The sequence below is a fragment of the Orcinus orca genome, chromosome 19 (genome assembly GCF_937001465.1).
Source record: "Orcinus orca chromosome 19, mOrcOrc1.1, whole genome shotgun sequence".
NCBI lineage: Eukaryota > Metazoa > Chordata > Mammalia > Artiodactyla > Delphinidae > Orcinus > Orcinus orca.
The window spans coordinates 39,079,712-39,102,440 of NC_064577.1; the positions used below are offsets into that span (position 1 = coordinate 39,079,712).

Consider the following 22,729-nt stretch of genomic DNA (forward strand, 5'->3'; position numbering starts at 1 on the left):
TGGTTTGAATCAGCACTCGTACTTCTCTCCAAGCTCAGCAGGGCTGGGCGGAGGGGGCAAGCAGGGATGCCAGGCCCCTGCCTGGCTTGGGGACGTCTGTGTTCAGTGAGAAGATTCCAGGTGTGACCATCCCAGGGGAGGGACGGCGGGGATGGTCAGACCTCAGCTCCTCCAGTCCTTCCTGCAAATGTCGAAACATCCCCACAACTGCCCTGGCCCCAGCACCCCCAAAGTTACATTCATCAGTTGAGATTCAGTAAAAAAAAAAAAAAAAAGAATGTAGATGTCAGCCCTCTCCCACTAGGTCCCAGAGAGCTTAAACCCTGCCTGGTCCCAGCTGCCAGGTTTTGAGGAGGGGCCATCCCAGGCCATGCCCACTGGTGGCTGCCTGCCCCACTGGGGCACCCCTCTAGCCCTCCCCCCACCCAACTTGAGCTGTGGCAATCTGTGATGATGGAAGGTACATTCACACAGGGAGAGTTGGTGTGCAAGGCCAAAGCTGCATGAGGTGGGGTGGGGGACCATGGGGGAAATGCCCTGCAGGCCTGGTCCACCCTGGTGGTGTGAGGGCAGGGCCACAACCCGGCCCCAAGCCCTTGTAGGGCCGGGGGTTGAAGGGCTGAGCCCGGAAGACATTTGCTTGATGCCTCCCTCCGTGGCTGGGCGGGGGCAGACTCCTGGTTCAGGGCCGAGATGGTGGACGCCAGGCTCGGAGGGAGGGGGAGGGCACTTAGGCTCCTCCAGACCTGGAATGGAGAGGGGGCATCAGGGGAGGATATAAGGCAGGGCCCAGGAGAGCCCTCGAGCTGGGCCCTGGGAGGTCAGTGCTGGGCCCTGGAGACAGCAAGTCACAGGCTGGTCAGGGAGGGGATCTGGCGGGAGGTCAGACAGCGGTGACATGAAAGACAAAACAGATGGGACGCAGAGGTAGGCTCCCTTCTCAGGGGTTAGGGCCTGTGTGGGCGGGGGCACAGCTCCAGGGTCCACGGGGCCAGAGGTGGTCTGGCCGTAGGAAGGGCAGGAGTTAAACGACCAAGGCCTGAGGGGGTGGGTGGACTGGAGGAAGGGGCAAGGGGCAAGTCGAGGACACTTCCTGGAGTGGGGTTCTCCCAGCCCTGTAGTGACAGCAGTGACAGCAAGGGTGGAGGAACCAGCCCCAGCTCCCCATCCACAGAATGCGAGGTGACGAATGAGATGGAGGAGACAGGGACAGCGGGAGGGATGGCGTGGCCGGCGTCACACTGCCCCCTGCTGGGTCGGGTCATACCTTCCTCGGCGGATGTTTCTTCAGGAGCCAAGGAGAGGACAGGCAGAGAAAGGAAAAGGAGCCGTCTGTGACCTTGTCCTTCTCCCAGGGAGGGGCCTTCTGGCTCCCGGGAGACCCTTTGCCCCAGAGATGGGCCAGGGGCCCCAGGACCTAGATGCTAATGACAGGCCCAGGGAGCGCTACCAGGAATACCTACTGAACTTGGGTCCTGGGTTTGAGTCCTGACTGCAACTAACTCACCGCATGACCCTGAGCCTCAGGTCCTCCTCTGTACACTCAGGGGTTAGACCAGCTCGACGGCCCCAGACACGGGTGCCCACAGAGCACCGTAGGCTGGGTGGGGCCTGGGGACTGAGGACTCGGGCAGCTCCCTGCTCAGCTCCACTGTGGCCAGGCTGGGATGCACTGAAGCACAGGGCGCCCCCATCTTCTCACATTTCAAGAGAAGCTGGAAATCAGGATTCTTAATGTAAAATCTCCTGGTTTTTTAAATGTGAGCAACCAATTTTTTTAAATGTTAAGACAAGACGCTGTGGGCTGGCTTGGATTGTGACAGGCGAGCTCCGGTTTGGTTAACCGCTCAGGGAGGCCCCCTCAATTCCAACAGCCTGGGGTTCTGATAACCCCAGAGGATGCCAGGGGGTGCAGGGGCCGTGTGTGTGTCTTACTTAAATCCCCAGCCCGTGCCGCCCAGGACGATGGCTGCAACCAGGACAGCCCCGGCGATGGAGCCGATGATGATGTTGGTGCCGCTGGGACCTAGGGAGGAGGGCAGGGCTCAGTTGGCAGGGACAGTCATGGAGGACAGGAAAGATGGAGCCCCACCCTGGCCAGCTCCAGCCTCACCCTTATATCTCTCCGTCTCCCCTGTGGGCAGAGACGTGGGCAGGGGGTTGTGGATACTGCAGTCCTTGCCCGTCCAGTCTGGCTGACAGATGCATTTCCCTTCATTGCTGCAGACCTAGAGGTGGGGTGGGGCCGGTAGAGGTGAGCAGGGCCCTGTCCCCACTTGTAAGCCCTTCCCCTGATCCCTGACCTCCAGGCACCCACCCCGTGGTGGGAGCAGATCCGGTGCTCCCCGCTGCCAGGGCAGGTGCTGAAGTTGAAGGCAGAGGCTGGCAGGCAGCGATGGTCCAGGCACAGCATGTTGGGCCCGCAGGCTGTGCCGTCCTCTACGTAGCTCAGGTCTGAACCATCGGCCAGCTGCACGTGGCCACCCCTGGGGAAACAGCACAGCCGACCTCTGCCCTTGCCCCCGACCCCATCACGGCTGCAACCTCCCCTTCCCCAGCCATGGTCCCAGCCCACACCTGCAGTCCAGCTCCTTGCCCTGGTGGTAGAAAGTGACGCTGCTGATGTCTCCCCCTAAGTCCCCCAGCCGAGGAGCTCCAGAAATGTTGACACAGAGGAGGAAGCCACAGAGCACATCCCTGTTGGGGTAGTGTGGAGACAGTGGGCCCCAAGTCTGACCTGAGACCCAACAACTGACTTTGTACCTGCCCTCCCCCCTGATTTTTCACATAGTCTCCCGCTGGGACTCATAGCCCGCCCCATCTCTGAAAAAACCCTGCCCAGCCCCAGAGCCCCAGCCCCAAAACTGGGGAAGCCCAACCAGGAGCTTTGACTACTCACTGTTTATTGCACTGGACCCAGCCTGACCCCTTGCGCCCACAGTTCCCACGTTCTGTCCCCTCCACGTTCAGCTTCTCGTAACAGAAGCGATCAGCAGCCGCTGTAGGGAGATGACGCCAGGCATCACCCCACCCACTCCAGAACCCACCTGGGGCCTCAGGCCTGACCCCAAGTCCAGCTGGGTCCCTGAGATCCTGGGGAGCCGCACATCTGGCGGAAGGCATTTCAGCCAGAGCCTGTCCCCAGCCTCTCCATTCCAGGTATTCCACGTTCCCCTCTCCCATCTCCAGCCAAAGACTCACCATGGCCCCAAAGGGCCTGGCACTGCCGGTCCCGGGTTTTGCAGCGACCTCCGTAGCAGCGGCCCTGAGGGACAGACAGGAGACAAGGGACACAGACACTGAGGACAAGAGACTGCACTGAGCCAGAGACCCACAGGGGGTGGAAGCTCCACCCCATCATACCTGTTCGTGATCACAGTAGTAACCATCCAGCTTGTGCAGGTTGGGGGGACACTGCGGAGAAAGGGGCTGGACTGAGTAGAGCTGACCCAGGACTGGGAGCTGAGGTCGGCTCCAGGGAAGAATAAAGGGGTGCCAAAGGCCCACCAGGTGGGGGCTCAGGTCCCAGGGCTCCTCCAGGTCAAGGACAAGAGGAGGGAACTCAGACCACATGGATTGGCAGGTCCCATAGTTTCTCCAGTCTCCCTCAGTTTCCTGCACCTCCTTCACAGGGCTGGGAGGACTGAATGCCTGGTATGTAATAAGGACTTAGAGGTTAAATAATATTATTATCCACTGTGATCCCTAGTAGACACCAGGCACTGCGCCAGGCACTGGGAACACCAGCTAGACTATAAATACTGGTTTAACGATTGGAGGAACAAAGCCAGAAGGCATGAAGAACTCCTTTCTCAGATGAGAAACGGAGGCTGATCAGCGGCGGTGACTACAGCAGCGGAGAGGAGGGGCGCGCAGAACAGTCACCCAGCAGAGCTAAACGGATAGGGATAGTGGTTGCCTCGCTCGGGACTCCGCAGGGCGGCCGGGACGGACGGACCTGGCTCGAGTCCCCGGTGCAGGTCTCCGCGATGTCGCATTCGTTCACGGCCTCTCGACAGGACACACCCCGCGGCTCGTACTAGGGAAGGGATGCATTGCGGGGCTCAAGCAAGAACCACCGACCCCTCGTCTTCCCGCCTCCTCGGCCCGGCCCCCGCCCGCTCCCTGCCCACTCAGCACCGCCCCCAGATCCGTTCACGGCTCCGCCCACCCCGCTACTTCTCAACAGGTGCTCCGCCCCACTCCCCGTAGCTCCGCCTTCAACAGAACGGAGAGGGCCGCACGCCCAGCTCCTCCCTCCCCATTGGCGCTTTCTTCGCGTCAAGCCCCGCCCCTACGGATTTGCCTCCAGCGGCTCCTCCTCCTTAAGTCCCGCCCCCTATCTGGACGTCCGCAGCCCAGTCCCTCCCGGTCCCCGCTCCTTCCCGTCCCAGCGGCGGGTCCCCCTCACCTTGCAGCGGCGACAGCAGAGCCCGTCGCTGCACATGGCGTCGTGAGTCAGGGTGCATTTCTTGCAACAGTTCCCGCCCGCGCGGCTGCACTCCTGAGGGACGCAGGGAAAGGGCGAGCCCTGACCCTCCCCACCCAGACCCTCCCTCGCACTCACCCCTGCGTTCCCCGCCCCCCACCTGGCACCAGCACTAGTCTCGCACCTGCACCGAGCCGCAGTCGCACTCCTCCCCCGCCTCCACGAAGCCGTTCCCGCACTCAGGCGGGTCCAGGAGCTGGACGGGGAAGAGGTGTCGGGAGTCTGGCCGGGACCCTGCCCAAGCCCCGCTCCCACGTTCCCAGCCCTGGGGCTGGTACCTTGAGGGGCTTGTTGAAGAGGCAGCTCCCGCCGCCCTCCTGCAGAAACTGGTTATACTCGTCGATGCTACAGCGCGAGAACTTGCGGGGTAGGTAGAACCTGGGTAGGGATGAGGGGGCCGTGCCGCTAAGTCCCCGCCAGCCCACTGTCTCGTCCTTTCTCAAGACTGGGATGGGGTGCACCGGCGGACTCGGTCACCATCTCGAGGAGGCTGAAGATCTATGTGCCTGGACACTGCATGAGAATCCTCCCGCCTGCCCATCAAGCGGGAGTGGGCAGGGGACGCCGCTCCTGGCTTCTCCCCGAAACCTCAGGACTCCGGGAGTCGGAGGTTTGTGCGCCAAGGAGGGAAGGTGCCTCCAAATGAGGCTTTGGCGGTGCCCAGTGGCGACAGTGCGCACTACAAGCCTGAACAATTCGGGCGTCCGGCTGGGGAATGTGCGTCTCCCTATGCAGTATCCACAGACAGCTGTGCTTCCTGGAATTGAGTGGTCCCGAGAGAGAGCTGGGTCTCTTGAGGCCACCGGGTCCAGAATGTCACCCAGTGCTCGCTCTAGGACTCCCTTTGCCCAAGATCCTCCCCCGTTTTGTCCCCAAGAACTCACCCAGTGTCCTCCATGATGCAACCCAGCCAGTTGTCCGGACATTTGCAGTCCCCTGAGAGGTAAGCCAGGTGAATATAAGGGAGGGTGAAGAACTGCCCCCCTCCCGTGGGCACCCTCTTCATCTCTAGAGTGTGGGTCTGGGCGGGGTGTGAGGGTCTTCACTGATACCTGCCGAGCTCCGGTGTTTATTCCACATCATGCCCAGGTTCTGCCCCAGCGTCTGGGCCAAGGTCACCGCCATGGCCCCCATGTTGTCATACTTGGGGTGAGGAAGATGGAGCACAAAGATGTCTACATCCCTCCCAAAGGCACAGGGCTCATGCCCTTCGCAGCCCCTCTCCTTCCCACCCGGCCACGCCCCCCCCCACTGCTCACCTCGTTCACACCCCCACCCCTGGACATCGAGCAGATGCCCCCCACGTAGGCAGCGCCACTGCTGGTGCTCTGGAAAGTTCTGCCCCTGGAAGGGAGAGGCTTGTCAGGAGAACCCACTGCCTTCCCCGTGGTGGCTCCCCTGGGCTCTGATGGGGAGACAGGTCAGCCCCCCCACCTCGCCCTCCATGAGGAGGTGAGTTCTGCCCTTCATGTCAGTCTGTGTGACCTCAGGCAATTCCCTTCCCTTCTTTGGATTCATTTGCCCTTAAGCCAAATGAGGGATTCCTAATAGATCATCTCTAACTGCAAGGACCTTTTATCAGATTTTTTTCCCTACTAGGGCATTGGAAGGGATGCCCTGAGGAAGGGATGCTGGGACCATTTGAAGGGGGAAGAGGGGACGAAGGGGAGGTTATGGGCAGAGGAAGACCACGGGTGGTAGGGAAAAGGGGCCTGAGCCTAAGATGCAGGGGAAGATGCCCAGCCACTGCTGCAAATGGCTGGGAGTAGGTACAAGGGGAGCCCAGTCCCCACACCCTGCAAGCGTGCCTGGCCCAGAGCCATGTTCAGTAAGCCTGTGCACCGCAGCCACCAGCAGAGGATGAGGGTTCATGGGGTGAGGGACTCACGAGAAGAGGTGGGTGGCATCACTGGGCTCAGGCAGGCCCTCCCGCCGGTAGACCATGAGCCGGGCCAGGGTCTCCAGGAGGTCATCCTGCACCTGGATCTTGTCCCCATCTGCCCACGTTTCCATGGCAACCAGCACGATGCGGGTATTCAGCTGTTCCTTGTACATCTGGGCCAGGAAGGGAGAAGATGAGGAGGGGGCTGGGGCTGGAGGGTGGGAGTGGGTGTGGGGGAACAGGGCTGGAGGAAGGTCTCAATCTGTCCCTCCAGGAAGTGGGGGTCAGAGGCTGACGGTGCCCTTGAGAGCTCACCCTGAGGATGCGTGCGGTGGCGTGGGGGGTGGGAGGAGAGGGAAGGGAAGGGAGGGCTGCTCACCACATCTGCCAGGTTCACCACGGACTTGGCAAAGTTGCTGGTGAGGACCACCGACTGTCGCATCTGCTCAAACTGGGAGAGAACAGAGTGGGCGGAGGGCCAGCCTGCTTCCAGCCCCTCCTCCCAAAGTTACTCCCAGCCTGGGACTGTACCAGCTGGTGGTCGTTGATCACAATCAGCTCCACATACTTGGTCTCACTGTGCACTGTAGGGTGGCCCCTGCGGACCTGGCGGGGGGGAGGTGGGCACTTGGAATCAGTCCCCTCCATGCCTGGCATCGTGGCCAAGCCACAGACAGACTCAAGGAGGGGCTGGACTCCAGCCAGAGACAGTGTCGGTTCCCCACTTGTGCGGGTCCCATCCAGCCTTGGTACCAGGGCAGGCAGCCTCGGTTTGCCTAGACACTAGTGGTAGGGCCTAGGGTGGGCGCTTCCTGCCAGAGGTGGTTCCCTGGCTTCCAGCCACATCAGTCTGAGCCCTCCTTTGCCCCGGCTATGGATGGGGGTGACCTCCTGCTCCCGGCCACAGCCTGAGGCCTCTGCAGCAGGAGGTCTGTGCGGGCCCCCATACCTGCCTTTTCCTTCTCAGCCTTGGTCGGTTCGGAGAAGCAGAATGGGCAGGGGCAGCAAACAGGCAGCCTGGGGGGAGGGTGCCGGTGAGGGGGGCACAGTCGACCCCCTCCCTAGCCCCATTTTCCCTCCCTTACCTGGTTCCCTGCATCCGAGGGGGGCTGGGAGGAGAGGGGTCCGGTAAATGAGGTGGAGAAGGGGTCCCTGCAATGAGGGGAAATTAGTTCTTGGGGAGGCCGACCAGATCTGCTCTGAGCCCAGTTGCGGGGGAACATCTCCAGCCCTTCCCCCCACCCCACCCCAGGGTGACCCAGAACTGGCCAGAGCTCCCATGTCGGATCTGATCTCCCAGATGCTCAGATTCCGGGGTCAAGACCTGGGGGCACCCTGAGAGACAGGGGCAAAGGACACTGGAGCCCGATGGGAGGTCACTTGGGGGACAGAGGGGACATTGGAGCTGGGGGCACGGGGGAGGGAACCAGAGCTGGGGGCACGGGGGAGGGCAGTGAGGCTGAGGTTACCAAGGCAGGAGGATGAGGAGGCAGCAGTAGCCACTGAGGTGACAGCCATTGGGACGAGCGTGGCAGGGCTGTCAGAGGGGCCAGGGAGGGGCTCACCTGGAGGGTTTCCTGAGGCCTGGCCACCTCGTGGGGCTCCATGATGTAGGTGAAGTTCCCGTCAGAGAAGACCCCGCTGCAGCGAGAGAGACGCAGCTCCCCACCGTCCCCAGGGCTGGAGGCTCATCCTGGCCGCCCAGCCCCTCCCCATACTCACTGCAGCCCCTGGCAGGTGGAGAGGGCAGCAAAGGAGTTCGGGTTCCCTCGGAGCCTCCCCTGGTAGTAGCAGTGGTCTCCAGCCCCCTGGGGGAGCAGAGAGCGTGAGTGGACATGCTCCCTTCCCCGCACGAAGGCAGGAGGATGGGTGAGGGCCGCTGAAGCTGCCCCGTGTGCAGGGCTGCGGTCCCTGGATACACCTGGGGATCTGGAGCCCGGCTCTGCTCTGGCTATGCTCCTAATTTGCTGTTTCACCTTGGGCAAGTTCCTAGCCCTCTCTGGGCCTGCTTTACCTCACCTACAACGTGAGGACTTTGGGGCACATCAGTGGCTCTTAACCATGAGTTGGGGCTGGTACAGGGATCACAGACTCATCTGAGAAGAATAGCTGACGTTCATATAGCACCTACTGGGTGCCAGGCACCATTCTAAGCACTTCCCACGGATCAGTTCACTTAATCAGATGAAAGCTATGGACTCACCCCCAACACACACACACCATTTCACACACGGTGTGTTCACAGACGCCACAGCCTCTGTGGACCACCCCTGGACGCATGGTCTGTGGCTGAGGAAACGTGAGCAGCGTGTGTCCTCCTGGCCAGGCTCACAGGTCAGAGGGGACGAGCACCCCCTCCCCTCTGCTTCCTGCAGAATGACTTGTGCTCCGGTTACTGACCAGTCTGGAGGGGGAGGGCCGAGGCTATCTATAGACACCCCTTCATCTTTGCTTGCACCCCTGGGCCTTCAGGGCTGGGACCCTGCGGTCCCAGGCAGCCCGGAATTCCTTGGTGCTGAGCAAGAGGGGCGTTGCCCCAACCGCCCCCTGCCAGAAGATTCTGGGCATGGAGCAGTGGGGGTCCTGGAATGTCTCCATGCTGGCTGGCTGGGGGTCAGCCCTCTGGAGCTGGGCGAGGGGAGCTGAGGGCTCCATGCCATTCGACAGGCCACCCCGACTCCAATCCTGGAGGGGCCAGGCCCAACCCGAGTGTAGAAAATACCCCAGACCCCATCTCCACCGGCCACCTGTCCCTTCATACCACCTCCCCATCCCCTTCCAAAGGCACTCACGGTGCTGTGCTGGGTGGGCCCCTCCCGGCTGAAGTGGCGCTCCACATATTGCGAAGAGAGAAGGTGACTGGAACAGACAGAGTGGGCAGGAGGAAGGAGCGGGTCACAGTGGGGCTGGGTCCTCTTTGGGTCCCACCACAGCTCAGATCCAGGTGCCCTGCCCCAGCCAGCCTGCCCGCCTGCTGCCCTTCCCCCAGACTCAAGGCCACACTCACTGGTTCAGCTCCAGGTCCAGAGTGAAGTTTGAGTTGAAGGCTGGGATGACGAAACTCACCTGGGCCAGGTGGACAGGCTGGGAGAAAGTGGGGGAAGGCAGAAGAGGAGTCAACCTGGGGAGGCCTGAAGGTGGGAACTGGGGGGACTGGCACAACCCCAGTAAGGGGAGTAGCCCTGGGGAGGGGATGGCCCAGGCCCAGTAGCTGTGGGTACCATTGATCTAGGGGGAAGATGCTTTCCTCCAAGCTCATCTTCCTCCAAGACCCTGTTCCTTTCCTGGGGGGAGGGGCAGGAGCACGCATCCCGGGGCACAGGCCTCCTGGCTCTCTGGGTGCCAGCCCACCCTCTCTGGTGTGGCCCTGGGGCCAGTCTACGGTAGGGATGGGCAGGGGCAGCTCAGCCTGCCCACTGTCTCACGCCAGGCCCTCCCTGCTGCTGGCAGGGCCACGCTCACCCACAGGTGAACTAAAGGGAGGCCCCGAGAAGTATCACGGGAAAAAGGCAAACAGGAGATGGGGTGCAGTGTGACCCCAGGGCCCTGCTGAAGCAGGCCCCTCCCTTCCTGTCCCCCTACCTTGGCCCTAGGCTCAACTTATGGAGGAGGCCTCGTACACTGCAGACAGGGGTGGAATGGGTTAGAAATGATCGCAGGGCCCCTGGAAGCTGGGATGATGGGCAAATGCCATCCTGTCGGGGAAAGAACGTGGCTCCTCTACCCCCAAGTCCATTGCCCTCTGCCTCGCCCAAAGCAGCTCATCTTTGATATTTCAATCCCATGGTTAATTTTTAAACACGGAAGTTTTCCTGATAAATTTTTCAGAGGGGCCTTTGCAGTGGGGCTGGGAGGCTCCAGGTTGTCATGGCAACGTACCAGGCCTGAGCAAGATGGCTGCCCTCCCAGGCCTGGGTGCCCAGCTACTGTAGCGGGTGCGGATTCCAGACCTGACGCTAGTGTGCCTGGAGGGAAAGCGACCCCAAGAGAAGAAGGGGCAGGAGAGTCTGGGCTGAGGAGAAGTCAGCCTTCTCGGCTCCCACGTCCCCAGCCCAAGCCTCAGGTCTTACAAAAGATCTCAAAGCACAGGGAGGGCCTGAGGGGGGCTGGAGACTTCCGTTCATCCCCGTTCGTTTAAGGAGACTGAAATCCAGATCCCCAGATGAGGGGCCCACCACTGGGCTGTACAGATGTGAGGAAGTTTGTTGGCTGCCTTTCTTTCGGGGGGAGCAGGTTACAAGATGGAGGGGAGCCCCGATGTCTCGAAATTCCATAGCCTGGTGTAGTCGGCTTCCTGGTCAGCCACCCAGATTTCTAATCTTCATGAGCGCTTGTGCGCCAGGCACTGTTGTAAATACTTTACAAGTATCGTCGTATTTGATCTTCACTACAACCCAGTGGGACAGATACTAATGTTATCCTCATCTAACATATGGGGAAACTGAGGCACAGAGAGGCTAACTAACATGCCCATGGTCGTAAGGCTAAGAAGTGGTAGAGCTGGGATTCAAGCCTAGGGAACCAGCTTCTAGGGCCTTCTCCCCTCAACGGTGAGGTAAGATGGAAACGGCCCAGTGTCCATGAGAGGCCCTGGGAGTCAGGGTGAGGTAGGCAGCCCTCTGAGCCCCAAAGACACTGACTCACCCCACCCCAGGCTGACCGAGGCTCCAAGCTCCATCCTGAGCCCCTAGAGCGTCAACCAGATTTGAAATAGAAAGTCAAAGACAAGGAGTCACTGCTTCCCTCTCCCCACCTTGGCCTGGACAACCCCTGCCCTCCCCCTGCCCCTGGGCCTCGACCAGCTCTGTCCCCAATACCCTAACTCCTTGGTCTGGACCACCCCTGCCCTCCCTCTCCCCTCCTGGACTTGGACTATCTCTGCCTTCCCCACCTATCCCTGTCTGGACCATCCCTGCCCTCCCTCTCCCCTCCTGGACTTGGACTATATCCGCCTTCCCCACCCATCCCTGTCTGGACCACCTCTGCCCTCTCTTGCCCTCAGGTCTGTTCCTGCTGCTTCTTTCTGGCCCCCACTGACAAGCCTGTATCCCGGCCCCTATGCTGGCCACCCAGGAGAGCAGCCTGTCCAGGCCCCTTGCCTTGATTCCGCTCTCTAAAGTTGGTAGCCTCAGGGATAATCCAGCAACCTCTCGGAGCCTCAGATTTTCCCACTGAAAATGGTAAGATGAGCCCAGATGCAAGGCTGCAAGGTTGCCTTGTGTGGCAGAGGTTGCCTGGAGGATTCTGGAAGAGTCGACCCTGGTGCTTGCAGAATCTCCCCCACTCAGAAAGTCAGACAGCTAACCCATCTGGCCTCCCCACTCTCTGTGCAGACCAAGCTGACCCCAACTCAGGGTAAAGCCCGGACCGATGCGGGAGCAGACGCCAGGTGGCCTTTGTCCCCACCACTTCCTACAGCCTGCTGAGGCCTCATCCCTCTCCTTACCTGGCAAGGCCTAACTGTGGGGCTGGGAGGCCCTCTTCCCCAGCAGGACACAGGGTTCAGGCCAGGTAGGATCCTGGGGCAGTGCAAGGGCAGCTGCTGGGACTGGGAGGCAAGCCCAGGAGGGGTTGGGGGAACCACCAAAGGCTATGGGAAGAAGAGGACAGAAAGTAGATAATGGGGCACGTTTGCCTAACCTGGCCCGATGCAGGGGCACTGGGGGGGGACAGCCCCTGTCTGCAGGAAGAGAAAGATCAGGCAAAGCCACCTCAGTCCCCAGGCGCCCGGGTAGGGGGTTCCTGCTGGCACCAGTCTTAACCTCCCCCCACCAACCCACACACTCCCAGCTGAGCTTTCAGCCCATGTTCTATCAAATCCAAACTGCTCCTGGCCTGCATCCTGCCAGACCTGTCCCTGACCTCTCTCGCTATCCCTCAGTCCCTCCCTCGGGAGCCCCTTCTGTCCCCGACTGCTGCCCTCCTTTGCGCCCAGCTCAGCGCTGCTGGTGACCGGCCGACCGGGCCTCCACCCTGTGCCCCGTGCTTGCCTCTCGCTCCCCGGCCACTGGCTCTCACGTGCTCAGGCTCATTGGATCTCAACCTGCCCGGGCAGTCTGGTGCTCATTTTATAAATGCCAGGGAGGGACACTTGGAGGTGACTGGCCCAGGGCCACGCTTGGGAGAAGCTGGGTCGAGGCTCACCCTCGGGCCGGAGTTCCTGTCTCTCATGGCCGCTGTGACCACCTGGCTGCGGTGACCTCACCCTCCCCTGTCGCCAGCTGGTCCACTCTCCAGGCACCTGCTTGCCCCCCACCAGATATGAGTGTGGAGGCAAGGAGGCAAAATCCCCGCTGAAGTCCCAGAATCACAAATACAGATGCCAGGCCTCCACCCCAGACCTACAGAATCACAGTCTCAGGAAGGGGAAGCCTAAATATCTTTTGGGTTCCCAAACACCTCAGAAAGTTTGAACATCCAGGCGCTACCCCTCAAACAGTTACCCTGAATCCCTCCTCCCAAGCTTCCATCTCCTCCCAGGACCTTCTCCTCACCCTCGTCTGCGACCACAGGGCGTGCACCCACCCACCCACCTGACGGGGCTTCGGCCCCTCTCTATCCCTGGGACCTCGGGCACACCGATTTCTTTGGTCACTGATTCAATTCTTCACAGGGGCGGCCTTTAGTCCCCTGGGGTTCGGGCTACACCCACCTTTTTCCTTGCCCAGGGGCTCAACACATGTTGAAGGAAAGGCATCAGAAGGCCCGAGTGAGCTGCTTACCCTCTCTGAGCCTCAGTTTCCCCACTGGTAAAATGATGCTGTCATGAGGACTAAATGAAAGCCCTTTCAAATGTGTTTTTCTCACAAGGATTAGTAATACAATAATCAATGAAAAAGGAAGTGTAAATGTTCCCGCTGAACAGGGCTTTGAGGCACTGGAGAAACCGCGTGGGCTGGTGGTGGCAGAGGGGGAGGAGCCAGAGAGGCAGGAGCCCCACCTGGGAGAAATCCCCGCCTTCCCAGCCCTGGTCCCCCAAGATGCGCCGAGCCTGCACTTTTCGGCAGGACAGCGGGAGTCCCAGATAGTGAGAACAGTTGGACCAACTTCCGATAATGGGATTTGACCTAAATGCTTGAGGACAGAGTGACTCCTTACAGGGTCATTAGTCTCTCTGGGGACAGACTCTGGGCAGCTGGGTCCCTCCAGGCAGCCAGGAGGGGTGCTTTGGTGAGGCCAAGCCCACAGGCTGGAGTCTGGCTGGGGAGGACTTAAGACTCCTGCCACGTTGCCCCTCCCCCAACCCTGCACGGAGTCTGACAGGTAACCCCAAATGCCCTGGCTCCTGTTCCTGACACCCAGCCCTCCTGCCACACCTGGCCCCGGACACTCAGGAGGCCAGATGTTGAACATCTGCTCCTGCCGGATCCCAGGCAGGACACCTGACACCCATCATCTCCTCTAATCCTCACAGCAGCCTGGGCGAAGTAGAGACTACCGTTACCCCCATCTCATGGATGGGGAAGGTGGGGTTCAGAAGGCTTGCCCAGGCCACTCAGTCAGAAGCAGGGGAGCCAGGACCCACTGAGGCTGTCCCGCGCCAAAGCCACGGGTACAGCCTTTCGAATGGAAGCTGAGCTTCCTGCAGGAACTCTCCCTCTGCCCAACCTCACGGCAGGGCTCGTTCAGGCCCACCTGGAGCAAGCTGGGCCCAGCACAAATCCTTCCAGCCACCAGCCCCCTCCCAGGAACCCCCTCCTGCCTCTGATCCCAGGTCAGAGCTGTGACCTTGGCCCAGGGCAGGTACTAGGGCTCCAGGCACAGGCCCTGTGGCTTCCTGCCCGTGACTGCCATCTTGCAAGGGGCTGAGGACTGAGCCTTGCCTAACTGCCCCCCACTCCTCCTCAGCAAGAAAACGCAGACACCACAGCACACGTCCTCGGTTAAGGGCTTTCAGGTGGCAAATGCTGGTCTGGGCAGCTCTCACAGGAGCTCAACCCAGAGACTGAGGTCCCCTCTGCCAGCTGACTCCTGGGCCTGGGACCCTCCACGCCCCGTTCACTAACTCACATCCTGCCCTCTCCGTGGTTCCGAAGGAGGCTGGGTTTTTCAGGGGGCGGCACAACCTGCACAGCCGCTTCGTGTGGATTAGAAAAAGGGTCCCTTCAGAACACAGGCAGCCTCACGAGTCCTCCGATTCATTCAGCCCACTGGCCCGGGCACCCTTGTGCAGTGAACAACCAGCCCAACTGTACACTGAGGCCCTGCTTGTTCTTCCGCCTCACACCCAGCTGCAGGCTCCCTGTGATCCCAGATTTCTACACTTCCAGAAGCTCCCCGACCTCTCGGCCTCAGGCCTAGCCTGTTTCCAAACTGGACAGAAGTGAGATGTTGAGAGCCGTGGCAAGGAGGGCAGAGTCCCCTGGGCCTTTCTTTGCTGTACCCTTGAGCGAGGGGCCGGCATGCACTGGCTAAGAGGGCTGCCCTGAAAATCAAGCTTGACCATGCTGCTTAAGTGCTGAGTGACCTGGGGTAGTTACTTCACCTCTCTGTGCCTGTTTCCCCATCTGTGAAATGGGAATAATAATAGCCCCACCTCCTGGAGTTGTGATGCGGATGAAATAAATTAATAACATAGAAAGGTAGAACAGTGCCTGTCCCATTGAGGGCCCAGTAAATTGTAATTTCTCTAGCTTCGAACTCCTTCCTGGACTGCTTCGCTCTCCCGTCCCCCCTCACAAAAGCCAGGAGTCTTTCCCCATCACTACCTCCTGGCAGTGGGTGGGTCTGAGATCAATGTTCTCATCATCCTGATTTGAGGGATCCGGGCTCAGAAAGGTGCTGGCCCAAGGCCAGAGCAGGTGAGCACCCTGGTTCCCACCATCCCATCCCTGCCGGCCCGCACGTGCCCCCAAACTTGTCACATGACCCACAGCAGATGGAGATCTTGCTGCTGACCCAAGACCTTGTTTGGCTTGAGATCCCAAATGGGTGCAAGAACTTCAGACAAAACCACACAGCAGCAGGGTGGGACACTTCCTGTTGGGACATTGGGATCAACGCTGCACGGGCTCCACCATCGGCCCCTGAGGTTCTGAGGCCAGAAGTGCTCCAGGGAGAAATGCCAAGTGGGAGCTAGAGGGGCCTCCTTCCGGTCAGGTGGGAATATTCTGGACATGTCTTTCTGTCTCCCTTGGCCTTCCTCCACCTTGTGCTGGGCTGGGGTGGGGGGGAGGGAGGTTGGGAAATGCCCCCCCCACCCCCACCCCCGTGCCAAAACCCAGAGAGTGCCTGGAGGCAGAACGGCACTGTGGGAAGATCCCTGCTCTTGGAGAAAATCACCCCACTGATTAAGATCTCATTGACTTTGGGCAAGTTACTTAATCTCTCTGAGCCGCAGTTTGCTCATCTGCAAAATGGGCAGACAAAAGTTACCCGCCTTACGGAGCTGTAAGAATTCCACCCCAGGGGAAAATGGGGTACAGACAAGTCAGGACAATGAGTGAGCCTCATTGGGAGGCTGCAGGGAGGTCCCAGGGAAGGCTCAGTCCCAGAGAGATCCCCACTGGAAGCGACTGTGACCACTGCCCCACAGCTCCACAGAAGCTCCACTCCCACCCTCCAGACACCCGGTTGGGCTTATTCAGACTTGGTCACTCACACACTGTAACACATGCACACATGCCACCCACTCACCCAGCAGAGAGACACCCAGAGAGACTCCCCCATCCTCTGCATACTCAACCCATCCAGTCCAAGCGCACCCATCCCCGTCTCCCCACCATCACAGGTACCACCATACCTCAGACTCCTGCCCCCACTCTTTCTCTTCAGGAAGGACTAAGCCGAAGGAGCACCCACTCTTCAGCCTTCCCTGGCCCCCCGGCTTTCCCTCATCCCTGTCCTCTGACCCCACTGTGGTACCACCCCATCCTCCAATCTGGACATCCCCTAAGACACCAGTCAGACTCCCAGCAGCCAGGAACGGCAGCCAACTCCCAGCCAACACAGGCTTGGGGTGCACGGTTCACAGGTAGGGGGCCACCAAGGAAGAAAGTCAGACCAAGGGCCAAACCCAGCAAGGACACCCTATCCCTGGCCCTGGGACCATGCCTACTGCCCATCTACCACCTGCCAGGGAGCCTGGGCAGGCCCCAAAGGCAGCCTCCACCGCCTTCCCCTCCCTCCCAGCCCACCTCCCCCCACCCCTCCCCATCTTCACCAGGCCTGCCCGCTCAGGACCATTAACCACCCCTCCCCCACCCCACACTGCCCTGAGTGATGGTCCATCTATTATGCATGCCGCCTTCCTGCTCCATTCCATTTCCCCGAGTACCCCCGCCCCCCCCCGCCCCCCCACCCCCCCCGGCAACGCCACAGCCCCCTCCACCCCCCCTAAGGGCTTTTAACCAAGTACATTAGGCAGGGCCAGAAGCCAGTCTGACAGATGTCCGCAATGTTAGCCTCCGTTTCCCTGCTTCCTCCCTCTGCCCAGCCCAATTTACCTCCCACCACTCCCAGCTGCCAAAACTTCCCAGACCTTGATTGTACTCCTCTGAGTCTCTCTCCTCCTCCTATTTCTGCCAGGCCTTTGCCGTCCTGCCCTCGCCGACCCCTTGGCCTGGCTAACTTTCAGCTTCGAGCTCCTGGAGAGCCTAGGCATGCTGAATGAATATTCCATCTGGGTGATTATTATTCACATGACATTAATTAATTATTAATTGCAATTAATCTCCTTCATTCCCAACCTTCCTCAGGGAGGCAGGAGGGGCCTGGCAGCTGAAAGGGACAGCGGTGAGTGGAGTGGGCATTTGTGAGTGAGCTTGGGGCCTTGAACATTTTCCCAAGGCCCACCCACAGCGAGAACGGAAAGGAGAACAACCATTCGATGAGGGCACAGGGGGAAACTGAGGCAGAAGCAAGCACTCAGCTGGTCCCCAAAAAAGCCCACTGAGGGTGGCTGTGGCGGGCACCCAGCAGCCCTAACCCCTGACTGGCCTCTTAGCTGCTTCTTCCTGCCTCTCACTGCCCTCCCCAAGCCCCATCTGGTGTAGGACGGCTTGCTTTGGCAGGAGAGGGGGCTGGCGGAAAGCTGACCAAGGCTGGACCGAGCCCTGGGCCTTCTAGGTCCGCGGAGGGCAGGGGATCCCCACCCTGATGGGAGGGGGCCTGGAGAGGGGCAGGTGTGTGCTCCCACTAGCGGGCTCCAGCACCCCCTCGGTAGCCCATTGTACAGAAGGGGAAGCTGCAGGTGCCGGCTGCTGGGGAGGCAGGCGCCCAAGCCCTGGCTGCCCCGTGGTCTCCCCTGGGCTCTAAGGCCTGCTCCAGCCCCCTGGTCTCACTGCCGGCCCCACTCACCGGGCCACCGGGAGGCTCCTGGCGGACCCTGGTGTCCAACTGCTGCTTTCGGACCTCTCCCCCGGAGCTCTCCCCCACCAGACGGCTGGGCTCTGTGACCTCCGGGGCTTCCAGGCCCCCCAACGGGGAAGAGACCCTCCAGCGCAGAGCTCCGGCGGGACCCCGGGTCCCCACACCTGGGGAGAAAAGGGCATAGCTGCAGACAGATGCCCACCATGGGGCAAGAGACGGGAATGGGGTGGGTACGGCACGCCCATCCCCCACTCTGATGTGGCCCCTGGAACCCTGGGGGGATCTGGGTGGGAGGATCTGCTACCCTGCCGAGGCAAGAACCCGATGGGGAGGGGGCCAGGAGCTGCACTCCAGCCCGACCGTCACGACTGCCCCCCCACCAAAGCCTCACAGACCTGCAGAGTCCGCCGGCCGGCGGCAGGGGGCTGGCCGCGGTGGGGGGCAGATGTGGACAGGTGGGTGCACGCACCCTCCCTCCCCCCCACGCCCTCCCGCGCTCTGGACCTGCTGTCACCCCGAGCACTGCAGGAAAATGTGGCTGCAGCAGAAACCGCCGCAAAACCCGGGGCGGGGGCAGGGAGGGGGCGCCGAGGCCGGGCCGGGCGGGGGTCACTCACCGGGCGAGGGGAGCAGCGGCAGCAGCAGCAGCAGCAGCGCCGCGAACGCCCAGCGCCGCAGCCGCCTCATGGCTCGCTCATAATCCTCCGGGTCCGGGGGCTGCGGCGGCGAGCTGCGCGGCGCGGGCGGGAGGAAAGGCGGGCGGGGAGGCGCGGGCTGCGGGAGCCGCGGGCGGGGGCGCCGGGCAGTCGGGAGAGGGGCGGGAGCGGTGCGCGGGCCGGCGGCTGCGGCGACGGCGGCAGGGAGGACGCCCGGCTCAGCGCGCTCCGGCCGCGGCCATCCCGGCGGGGCTGCGGGCCGGGTTAAGAGCCGAGCGGCGAGCACGTGAGCCGAGGGCCCGCCCCCGCCCCCCGCGGCCCCCCACCCCCACCCGCAGCTAGGCCGGGCCGGGGCCGCCGCGACGGGAGGACAAAAGAGGCGCCGCCCGGGACCAGCCTTCCCGCCCCTCCTCGGCCCCCTCGGCAGGTGCAGGGCTGGGCGCACGCGGTTTCCACCTCGCGATCCCCTCCTCGGCTGCCCTTGCTTGGGGAGCTCCGAGGACCCGTCGATTCATAGGGAGAGGGAGGCAGGGTACAGAGGGACCCCCGGGCTCTGATCTGGTGACGGCTCTTCTGGGGACCCGCGCAATCGAGGTGCGGGGGCGTGGCTGCCCCGCCTGGGGTCACCCCTCTGGCTTCGTACCCGGGAGAGGGCTTCCCTGGACCCAGCCCCCAGAGCCCTGCTCCACTGAAGGCTATTGGAGCTGGGAAGGCTGAGGCCCCAGGGGTGGAAGCGAGGGGCAGGGGCTCTTGCGGCCAACCCAACTCAGTGCCTCTGGGATCTCTCCCGGTGGAGTAGGGCACTGCTGTGTCCTCTCAAACGCTTGGGCCAGACCCCTTTCCATCCAGCAGCCTCCTTCTCTGGGCGAATGATGCCCTTGCCTCCAGGAGGGCTTCAGGCATTGCTGTCACCGGGGGGTCCTCCCCTCACTGGGCTGAGTCCCTCACACAGGACACCTCAATTCTTTCCCCTTCCCCTAAATATATAAACTAGCCAGGTAATTTACATGAGGTTAGCATGTCCAATTTCTGTCCCTCCCTTGCCAGCCCACATCTTTGAGGAGCAGAAGATACCTCTGCAGCCCCAGCCTCCCCTCTCTCGCCAAACTAGGTTGCCCTGTCTATAGACCATCTGGCCTCCCAACCTACCTCCCCAGCTGTGCCCTCAGCTCAGCTCCCAGGTTCCTGGGCAAGGTGGGTGCCCACACTGGGGGCTTGGGATCTCTGACCCCTGCTAGGAATCCTAAGAGTCAGTGATGGGTTAAGGTGTGGTAAGACGCGTGAGCCCCCCTGGTGAGGCCTCACCCTGACTTTGTGCCCCAAGCCAGAGCATCCTCACACCCACACTGGGAGACCACAGATCACTGAGGAGCAGGAATGGAGGCAGGGATCCCCTTGCTGGGTCCTCTGCTTCCCCAGGGACCCAGGGCCTCTGCCAGGGAGGGAGCTGCCTCTGGCTCATGACAGGCCCCCCCCCAGCTCTATATTAGGCCCAGGAGAGGTGAGAAGGTGATTTCCCAGGAGGCGCTGACATCAATGCTGGGAACAGGGTGACTCCCCCTCCCCCCCATCCAACCACCTGCCATTCCAGACCCAGATGCTCAGCAAGTCTGAGTCAATTGTTCCTTCACCCTTGAGACATCTTGGAAACCTCCTCCAGGGTGTAGGGGCTCTGAGGAATTAGGACCTACTGTGTGATATTCCCTGGAAGCCCACAATTATCCAGGAGGGGGAGACTGTGTTTCTCATTTTACAGGTGGGGAAACTAAGGCTCTGAGAGGCTACACGAGCCTCCCAAAGTCAAACAGCTGGTCGGTGAGAGGTACATCCCATATTCCAGGGTCCCCCTCCTCCCTGGCCACCCCTATCCCCACCTTTGCCTTCTATCTGGGACCTAGAAGGGACTGGCCCATCTGGTCCATCTATCCCACCCTCTACCCCTTTGGTTGGCACCCCAGACACTACCAGGGTGAGTCTGTCCGACCTTACCCTCGCCATGTTACACGGCCTCCCAGGGTTTCATTTCACCATGGAGGGCTTTGGGCCTGTGGGAGTCTGGATCCCCTCCTGCAACATGCCCAAGACCACACAGAGACCCCAGTCTGTGGCCCGGACCTCCTAGGCTGAAGCACATTCCTACAACTTCTGTGGCCCTGGTTCCTTGGTCTTCCTGGTGGGGAGATCTTGCTGGTCCTGAGTGACACGTCTCCCGTGGCTTTCTGGCCCAGCTCCCCTGGAGCTCAACTGTAGGGCCCACTGGCCTCCAACAGCCCCTTATCTCTCTGGGTTCCCAGCTTTGAGCACACCCAGCTGGACAGCTTGACCTTCCCTTGACCATACTCCACTCCTCACCCAAGTCCCCTCCTCCCCACCTTGTCCTCAGTGGCAGCTCTGCTACAAGCTGCACGCCACTCCCAAGCTTGCTTCAATTCCCTCACGCAACCTCCTGCCTGACGTCGGGGGTGGCGGCTGTAGACAGCTTCTGCTCAGCCTGGGACTTCACAAGAGTAGGGATTGCCGCCCCATCCTACTTGGCCCCTGATAGCAAGGATGGTTTTCTCCTTAGATGGGGGCCCCTGAGGGCAGGGCCTGTGTCTCCCCCTCAGACAGGGGTTGGTTTCCCTGAGGGAATTCTCACCCTAACCCCACAGCTATGGTGGGCTCCTTTGGACCCTCTGCCCATCACTTGTTTCCCCACGCAGAAGAAATCAGAGGTTGGTGGCCACTGCTGTCTTGATGCCATCCTCGGGCCACCCTCTGGGGAGATGTTAGGCTCTGGTCCCCACCCCCAGTCCTCTCTCAGGAGCCCCCCTACCATCAGGAGGCTGGGGGCCTCCTTCCCTGTACATTCTTCCTGCCCTTCAGCCAATTTTCCCCTCAAATTTTCCTGCACAGGGGCGAAGCTGGGCGTATGTGGGACCAAGACCTAGTCCCAGCAGCAGCTGCAGGTAAGGGAGGGGTGTCTGCTGCCTCCGCCCTGGGGCGGCATGGTGGGCAGGGATTCCTGCCAACAGAGGCAGTCTAGGCCCCCTGCCTAGTCTGCGAGGCCTGCAGCAGAGACCACGCCAGGCAAGGGGGCAGGGTGGTGAGGTGAGTAAGAGTAGGACTCAGGGCTCCAGGCAACCCACTGGGGTCCCAATCCTGGTTAATCGCTGTGTGACCTTGAGCGAGTCCCGCAACCTCTCTGAGCCTCAGTTTCCTCATCTGTGAAATGGGGGTAAAAAGTCTTCCCCGCAGTGTTGCAGGGGAGATAAATGAGTGGACGAGCCTCAGGTGCTCAGAGCAGTGCCTGGTGACAGAAGGGCTCACTCTCCCTGGGCTCACACTGTTCATGTTGCCCTTACGGTGCCAAGGAGGAAACCAGCTCCTGGCTGTTGTCCAGGACCCAAAGGACTCCTTTATGGCTTGGGGGCCTCGGGGTCCTCTCTACCCAGCATGTGGGGAGACTGTGCCTAATGACATGATACTGAGGGGTGGGGGGTGGAACAAGAAGTTCGTTCTGCTTCCTCCCAGGTCCCACCCAGTGCCCTGTCCTTTCCACCAGGAGAGGACCGTTCTTGTCGTCCGAATATCCTTCCGAGGGAAGCCTCAGCTCCTCCCTCTTGGTTGTCTGGGTGGCCCCCTCCTTTAATCTCTGAAGCTCTGAGGCCTCGCCTCAGGGAGGAGTTGGAGGTGCCTAGGGTGCCAGAATCCTGGGGACACCCACCCTTTGAGAGGTTCACAGTGCACAAATGCAGTCGTGCCCCTGGGGGGCCAACAGTACGCCCACCCCACTGCCCCTCCTGTCCCATGCAAGGGATCCTCCTGGAGTTCTGGGGAACCGGCTGTTGGAAAGTGGGGTGCCCAGGGATGGGGTGTCTCACAGAGCCCCTTAGCAGCTTCATCCACAAATTTACACTGGAGACAGGGCTATGGGTCAGAGAGCCATCATGAGGTGGGAGAGGAGTGAAATTCATCTCTGGTGAAATGTCTAGAAGGCAGGCCTTGCAGGTGTGTGTGTTGGTGGGAGGATGTAATAATAAGTTAGTTTGCTGAGTGTTTACAATGTGCCAAGCACCTCGCCGACACAAGATTTAATTCTTACTTCCTGGTGATGTGGCAATGACAATTACTTCCATTTTTCAGATTAAGAAAACTGACTTTCAGGAGTTTGCCCAAGGTCTCAAAGTGGCAGGATCTGGATTTAAACTCAGGCCTGCGTGGCCTGAAGGCTACAGGGTTTGTGGAAAATATGGAAGCTGTGCCTTGAAGAGTGGGCATTCCGGCCGTTCTGGAGGGTCATTCTAGGTCAGGGCCCAAGAGTGAGGACACGGGGCTGCATTGCCCGCGATGGTCTGGCTGGACAGGGTCCGAGATGTAGGGGGTAGAGAGGACAGGGAGGCAGGGTGGGTT

The 22,729-nt window shown here is 60.9% G+C and overlaps 1 protein-coding gene across 4 annotated transcripts; it reads right to left on the reverse strand.

The window, feature by feature from the left end:
- Positions 1–258: 258 nt before the first annotated feature.
- ADAM11 (ADAM metallopeptidase domain 11) lies at positions 259–18,465 on the reverse strand. Of its 4 annotated transcripts, XM_049701826.1 has the most exons (27): positions 18,299–18,465; positions 17,670–17,845; positions 9,379–9,455; positions 9,164–9,230; positions 8,094–8,179; positions 7,937–8,012; positions 7,457–7,523; positions 7,321–7,388; positions 6,903–6,977; positions 6,751–6,822; positions 6,378–6,544; positions 5,749–5,833; positions 5,542–5,632; positions 5,374–5,425; positions 4,768–4,867; positions 4,614–4,685; positions 4,412–4,504; positions 3,959–4,039; positions 3,364–3,414; positions 3,202–3,265; positions 2,900–2,999; positions 2,578–2,697; positions 2,318–2,486; positions 2,114–2,228; positions 1,936–2,026; positions 1,268–1,285; positions 259–746 (listed from the first exon to the last, which is right to left on the reverse strand). In XM_049701826.1, exons 1-27 carry the CDS (start codon positions 18,366–18,368, stop codon positions 731–733), a joined length of 2,319 nt encoding a protein of 772 aa, XP_049557783.1. In that variant the 5' UTR covers positions 18,369–18,465; the 3' UTR covers positions 259–730. The 4 variants fall into 4 exon arrangements, with proteins under 4 accessions (XP_049557783.1, XP_004286016.1, XP_049557784.1 ...); XM_004285968.3 differs by having other exon boundaries at positions 259–1,285; XM_049701827.1 differs by lacking the exon at positions 2,578–2,697 and having other exon boundaries at positions 259–1,285.
- Between the last annotated feature and the right edge of the window lie 4,264 nt (positions 18,466–22,729).

Excerpts from the sequence above, each read along its gene's own strand:
- ADAM11 (XM_004285968.3), bottom strand. The coding sequence starts at position 18,368 with ATGAGGCGGCTGCGGCGCTGGGCGTTCGCGGCGCTGCTGCTGCTGCTG. Across the intron at positions 17,846-18,298 it reads GCCGCTGCTCCCCTCGCCCG|GTGTGGGGACCCGGGGTCCC; the intron begins GTGAGTGACCCC and ends TTTTCTCCCCAG. Across the intron at positions 2,487-2,577 it reads GGCAAGGAGCTGGACTGCAG|GGGTGGCCACGTGCAGCTGG; the intron begins GTGTGGGCTGGG and ends CTGTTTCCCCAG.